The sequence below is a fragment of the Dromaius novaehollandiae genome, chromosome 1 (assembly GCF_036370855.1).
Source record: "Dromaius novaehollandiae isolate bDroNov1 chromosome 1, bDroNov1.hap1, whole genome shotgun sequence".
NCBI classification, from domain to species: domain Eukaryota; kingdom Metazoa; phylum Chordata; class Aves; order Casuariiformes; family Dromaiidae; genus Dromaius; species Dromaius novaehollandiae.
The window spans coordinates 31,555,623-31,562,703 of NC_088098.1; the positions used below are offsets into that span (position 1 = coordinate 31,555,623).

At 40.8% G+C, this 7,081-nt stretch overlaps 1 protein-coding gene across 2 annotated transcripts; it reads left to right on the forward strand.

Annotated features, from left to right (window-relative positions):
• The first annotated feature begins 8 nt into the window (after window positions 1-8).
• Window positions 9-6,848, forward strand: ATP23 (ATP23 metallopeptidase and ATP synthase assembly factor homolog). 2 transcript variants are annotated; one of them, XM_064508300.1, is made up of 6 exons: window positions 9-237; window positions 1,067-1,112; window positions 1,236-1,317; window positions 1,685-1,822; window positions 4,212-4,295; window positions 6,306-6,848. In XM_064508300.1, the coding sequence occupies exons 1-6, from the start codon at window positions 75-77 to the stop codon at window positions 6,507-6,509; spliced, it is 717 nt and encodes a 238-aa protein (XP_064364370.1). In that variant the 5' UTR covers window positions 9-74; the 3' UTR covers window positions 6,510-6,848. The 2 variants fall into 2 exon arrangements, with proteins under 2 accessions (XP_064364370.1, XP_064364373.1); XM_064508303.1 differs by having other exon boundaries at window positions 123-237; window positions 1,009-1,112.
• Window positions 6,849-7,081: the final 233 nt, after the last annotated feature.

Below are 7,081 nucleotides of genomic sequence, written 5' to 3' on the forward strand. Positions count from 1 at the left end.
CCGGCGATTGGCGGCGCTCGCCGCGCCCTTTGCTCCGCGGCCGGGGACGGTGGCCGAGGCGGGGAGGGGCGGACATGGAGGCCGGGGAGCCGGCTCCGCCGCCGGCCGAGGAGGAGGATGACCTCGGCTACCGACTCTTCCCGGACCGCAACAAGAAGCCGCAGAGCTTCCTGGCCCGCAGCCTCTTCACCTTCCACAACAGGTGCCAGCTGATGCTGAGGATGACCCTGGACACGAGTAAGCGCTTCCCCGCCGCCCGGTGGGGGCGCCTCGCTGCGGGGGCGGGCCGGGGCAGCGGCGGGCGCCGCCGGGGCAGAGGGAGGGGGAGGCTGTGTGTGTGTGTGTGTGTGTGTGTGTGTGTGTGTGTGTGTGTGTGTGTGTCTGTGTCTGTGTCTGTGTCTGTGTCTGTGTCTTGCGGCGACCTTGGCTGCGGGGCCTGGGCTGCCGGGAGCCCCTTCTGCGAGCGCTGCTGTCCTGCAGCCGTTGCCTTCTCCTGTGCTGTCCCTCGGGGCCCGCCGCTGGGCACCGTCTCTGCTTCTCCGGGGGTGCTGGCGGTGGGCCTGGCCTTCCTGAGGAGTTGGCGGGGATGCGGCCAGTGCTTAATGAACACCCTGGTTTTGGTTAAGGCAAAGAAAACATTTCAAAAATGACTGTGTGTTTTCTTTCCCATGGAAAAACTTTTTCTACTTCTTCCTCTTAAAAATTTGAGAGGATCAAGAGATTTTTGGTTTACACGTGGATTTTTCATTATGGTCTGTTGACTGTGCTAGATGTTGGTGAGGACATGGAGACAGACATTAGCCACTATATTGGCATTTATTATCAATAAAATAATGTTAGGTGTGACTTGATTCCTGAATAGCATTGTATATATATCAGTTTACGTAGCCTGAGCGCTACTGATTAGATGTCAGCTACAATGAGTTATAGAGTTATACAAATATTGCAATATATAAATTTGTATGCATGGTGCTTTTTTCGTGACTGTCTTTGTATTCTTGATTATAGATGACTTTCTGTACAAAACTTTTGTCTAAAGAAATTGATTGCAGCCATGTTTTTCTAGATCCATATGCTCAACTTCTTCTTGAGGCTATGAAGCAATCTGGTTGGTATGTAAACTAAATGATGCTGCTTTGTGTGGTTACATCTGTATTATATGGGGTTAATAGTCTTAATTAATCTTAAAATTCTTAAAATTCTCCACTGTAACTTTGTTCATTTGGGTCTTTCAGCACTGTCTTCAATGACCGGCACTTTTCTTGTGAAAACTGTGATGGCTGTGTCAGTGGAGGTTTTGATTCTGCCACATCTCAGGTAGGCACTGAATTACGCAATGTCGTCCTTCAAATAATGTTTTAGTATTTTGTTACTAAGTTGAAAAGGAGTTTAATTGCTAATACTGATATCTGATTTGAAAACATAAAAAGAAGACGTGTGCAAGATGTCCAACAATATGGAACTAACATTACTGGTACACTGCAGAATGATGAGACAGTTAATGTTGAAAAACATTGGTCATTTTTAAGGGTCTAAATGATGTAGGTGATCCCCCCCAGGGTCTCTGAGGAGTTAGGCAGGTGCTGAAAGTTAGTGTTGCTCAGAGTCAGCAAATAAAGTATGTACCACTAGCAGTGATGGTTTATTTTTCTAAAAAAGACTACCTATATCTTTTCTTCTACAGATTGTTCTGTGTCAGAACAATATTCGCCACCAATCCCATATGAACCGTGTGGTTACACATGAATTGATTCATGCTTTTGATCACTGTCGTGCACATGTTGACTGGTTCAAAAATGTCAAACACTTAGCATGTTCAGAGGTAAGTTAAAATGCTTCTAACATTGTCACTGTATTACTGCTGAGTATTAGGGATGTTTCGTGTTTTAAGGCTTTTGACACCGTCTCCCATGACATCCTCATAGGGAAGCTCAGGAAATGCAGGCTAGATGAGTGGACAGTGAGGTGGATTGAGAACTGGATGAATAGCAGAGCTCAGAAGGCTGTGATCAGTGGTGCAGGTTCTAGTTGGAGGTCTGTAGCTAGCGGTGTCCCCCAGGGGCCAATACTGGTCCAGTATCATTCAACGTATTCATCAGTGACCTGGATGAAGGGACAGAGTGCTCCCTCAGCAAGTTTGCTGATGGTATAAAACTGGGAGGAGTGGCTGATACACCAGAGGGCTGTACTGCCATTCAGAGGGACATTGACAGGCTGGAGAGATGGACAAAGAGGAACCTCATGAGGTTCAACAAAGGGAAGTGTAGAGTCCTGCACCTAGGGAGGATAGTCCCATGCACCAGTACAGGCTGGGGGTTGACCTGCTGGAAAGCAGCTCTGCAGAGAAAGACTTTGGAGTCCTGGTGGACAACACATGGACCGTAAGTCAACAATGTGCCTTTGTGGCCATCTTAGAAGGCCAGTTGGTATCCTGGGTTGCCTTAGGAGGGACACTGCCAACAGGTCAAGGGAAGTAATCCTCTCCCTCTACTCATCCCTGGTGAGGCCTGATCTGGAGTAGTGTCCAGTTCTAGGCTCCCCAATACAAGAGAGACATGGAGTTACTGGAGCAAGTCCAGTGAAGGGCTGCCAAGATGATGAAGGGACTGGAGCATCTCTCCTGTGAGGAAAGGCTGAGAGAGCTGGGACTGTTCAGGCTGGAGAAGAGAAGACTGAGGGGGGATCTTATCAGTGTGTATAAGTATCTGAAGGGAGGTGTCAAGAGGATGGATCCAGACTTTTTTCAGTGGTGCCCAGTGATAAGACGAGAGGCAACAGGCACAAACTGAAACACAGGAAGTTCTGTCTGAACAAAAGGAAAAACTTCTTCACTGTGAGGGTGACTGAGCACTGGAACAGGTTGCTCAGAGAGGTTGTGGAGTCTCCATCCTTGGAGATATTCAAAGCCTGACTGGACACAATCCTGGGCAATATGCTCTATGTGACCCTGCTTGAGCAGGGGATTTGGACCAGGTGATCTCTGCTGGTCCCTTCCTACCTCAATCATTCTGTGATTCTGTATGATTCATGTTTAGCTGGACATACCGTTACAGAAACTTCAGTTGGTTTAATCCAGTTAATTTTTTGTCCTTTCTGCCAGGTTAATCTAGACAGTTTCATTCAGAGAACAAATAGTTTGTTTTCACAAATGCTAAAAAGTCATTGTCATAGTGAGTAGAATGCTATCACTGTAAGTGGAACAATAACAAGAAGTGGTTGTTACCAAATGAGAATAGTTGGAGATTAAAAAACATTCACACGTAATGGAGTATTTGTCATGCTCTTTTTCTTCCTTCCAAAGCTTTATATATTCGGTAGTTATGAAAATAGTACATTAACTTTGTTTTTATTTAGAAATTTTTGTTAGTAATAAACTTGTCTTTTCCCGTAACATACCTCTTTTTCTGATTAAGTGTAACATTGCTAATAGTACATTTTGCTCATGACTTCATATCCATTTCAAAGGAGATAGGAATAAGCTACTTGAAAGGCTTTGGAAACTGGATACATTATGAGGTGAAGTCAGACCACTGCATAGGCTACTAAGGATGCCTCTTATGTATACAACTTGTGTATATTCACATACTTTTAATTGTTTTCCTATTTAATCCTTATCATTTGACCACATACAATCTTATCCTTATAATTAATGTTAGAAAACTACATCTTTGTGACTGTGCAAATGAATTGGATTAGGTGACTCTTTAACTATGCTTTTTAAAAATAAAATTATTTCAAAATACTTTGCAGACATTCTTTAGGGAATGTATTTGATTTGAGACTTAAAATATGTACAAGTTTCATCTATAAACTATAGACAGTAGGTGAGAGAACCGACATGACAGATTTCATACAGAGAAGATCAGACTTCATAAAAATAAATTTTAATCATATTTGCCTTGGAAATGCTTTGCATTGTCAAGTATCATCTTTATCTTTTAATAGATACAATTTAGTATTTGGTAATTTAGCATTTAGTAATGTTATATGGTGTCATTAAAGCCATTCTGTGTAATTCAAAATGTTTATCTTATCTGCTTTTTTTGTCTATGTATCTACACAGTGCAGATTAACACATGTACATCTCAAACATAAAATTAGACAGCATGCATAAAACAAGTTTGGCTTGATCTTGCTTTTGTTGAAATTCTTTGGATGCTTCAGCTCTTTTTTTTCCTCTGATTTTGCGGCTTTTTTTTCCCCCACAATAGATTCGAGCTGCTAATCTCAGTGGAGACTGTACACTGATGAATGAAATAGCCAGGTTTAAATTTGGATTAAAGCGACACCATCAGGTAAAGACTGTAGATGTTAAAGTCTATTGATTTGTTATGAGCATTCCTTCTGTTTTTGAGCTTTGCCTTCCATACTTTCATAGCTGAAAACGTCATAGAAAGAAGTAGATCTCAGAATCATTGATACTCTTGTAAACTTTTATCTGCCCTCCATTTTTTCCTGTTAATTTTATTCTCCCATTTTTGAGCCCTACTTCTCTCTTATCTTCTGTGTCTCCTTCCTCAAGGCCTGTCTTGTCTTTCTGTTCTTAAGTTTTCTCTTGGAAATGTATTCCTACTCCCCTTGTTCTGTCTAGCATCTATATCTGGCTTGCATAAGTTGTGTTTTGTTGCTGTTGGATGTTTTTCCTTTTCCCCAGTGCCTCTTTCATTCTTGGCTCTTCTCAGTGTTTTTCTCTACTCGTTTTTCATTCCTGGATTCCTTCTTAAACCTGTCTACTAAAGAAAAGAGAGAGGAGCTATAGCTGAATAGCTCTGATAGCTGCTGACTAATCTGCATCCTCCTTTCACTGCTCTCAAAAGGTAAACGTCTTCACTGGCAGGGGAAAAAACGCCATAAAGAGCCTGATCCTGCTTGGTTTTTCAGGAAGCTGCAATGAATTTCCTGTCCTGTCCCACAGTTAAATGGCAGCTGACTGAGTACTTTGTTGCAAAGCAGCAGTCTACTTAATACTTAAGTTTTTTGTTACTTCCTTCTACTTTTTTACAGATACAGTGTACAGGCCACTCCTATAACATTAAGCCCTAATTCTGTGTTTCACAGTTTTCATCATCACTTGCACCTGCAAAGTGAATACATAATGACACCACTCCCCCTTACGGCTTTTGGTATTTATTGTCCCCACTTTATATCGCTAGTGGGTGTTTGTCATATTCCATCACAATTCCATATTTGCAGAGCAGTAGGGTACAGCAATGCTGGACGATATGCTGTGGACTTGCCGCTTTCTCTTAATTAAACTGTAATGCTTCATGATCGTTTTTGTTTGCCTTTTCTGTTATTTTTGTTGGAGTGAAATAGCTGAATGCCTGGTCATATTCTAGAGCAGTATCACCAACAACTGAAGGGAGCTGAGTGAATGATAAGCATGGTACCACTGACAATGGAAGAGCACTGAATGAACAATAAAAAAATTCTTAAAGGCCAGGTTTGAATAAACTTAAAGGCCAGTTTCTAAAATATCTTTGGAAAGCTTTACCTGCTTTGTAGAAAACCTTTTTTGACTCAAGAGTGATAGATTTTTAAACTAGGAGCTTGTTTTCTCATCCTAGTAACTATTTAATAATTTTGTTAGTAGATGGTTAATAAGCACCAAGCAAAAACAGTTTTGGCAGGAAATATCTTACCCTCTTATATGGTTACAAGAGTTTGAAAACTGGAAGAGAGAGAATGACAAGGTGTCTAAATAACCTAGTGCATTAAGTCCTGTATTTTTGTTTCTTTGATAAGAATAAAGACTACAGGTTGAGTCCCAAGTAATTGTTCCCTTTTAATCTAGAGCAGCAGTGACCCTGTAGCTGCAGATATTTTCCACCTTTTTTCTTCTTTTAGTGGATAAATCATATCAGCAAATATCGTAAGGAGGAGTATCAAAATGAAGGCCAGCAGAGGAATCCCTTCCTTTGTCTTATTTTTTACAGCACTTCAGTTGGAAAAGTGCTAACTGAAATTTATGCTGGTTTATCTTTTTGACTTACTTTCTCTTGTGTGTAATTCTAAGTTGTACAAATATGTGATACTACAACAAAAGTCAAATTGTATTTTATTTCCTATTACAGGGAAACTCCTTTTTTTACCCAAAGGCTTATATGCATAATGAAAAACTAAAATACATAGTAAACATAGGATTGAACAAAAGTGGACCTTATTACAGGCATTGTGTGACTCTTCTGTGGTATAGAATTTCTGCAAATGCAGTAGGAGTTAATATTTGACAAAATCTGAACAATGTAATTTATTCTGACTTCTCAGATAATGACAGATTTTCTTCATCTATTTTCCACTTTCAGACTTGTGTACGAGACAGAGCTATTCGTTCCATTCTGGCTGTTAGAAAAGTTAGCAAAGAAACGGCAGAAAAAGCTGTGGATGAAGTTTTTGATGCCTGCTTCAATGATCTGGAACCATTTGGAAGAATCCCACACAACAAATCAGATGCAAAACGTGCTTATAAAGACTTTCAGAACCGAGATCGCTATAATGCTAATTTGTAAAGGAAAAAACTTGAAAAATTATTTTAATATCTGATTATGCCTAGGTTATGCCTATGCACACAGCTCTGGTGGAAAGGGCAATTCTACCAAGTGAATCAATTCATTTTGTAGACTTTATCCAGGAGCCAAGTTCCATCGAGGTAAACGAAGTAAACAAGACTGTAAACGGTGTGTTTCCTCACCTGTTATTTCAGCAAGACCATTCAGTGTATCAAATGACTTGGCAAATAAGACCTATTCTGCACAATTCAATGCAAATTAATTCTGCTCAGTATGACTAGGACTTTGTTTCTGTAAGTTCTGTCTTTACTGAATAAATCTTTTCATAAAATCTTTAAATTTCCATCATTTCTGATACGTAGTCATAAACCTGATAATCTTGATCATTCCATTGTCAAAGGTGAGCGCCTGAAGTATAGCTCTTGGGTCCCCGTTACATTTTGGATTTATCCCTAGTTGCCTAAACTGCTGCATTTGTCTCTAAAGCTCAGTCTTTCAGCACCTCTGAGATCCTTGGAGACCCAGCCAACTGATGTACACTGCACAGGTACATCAAGCCCTTTGATTTATTA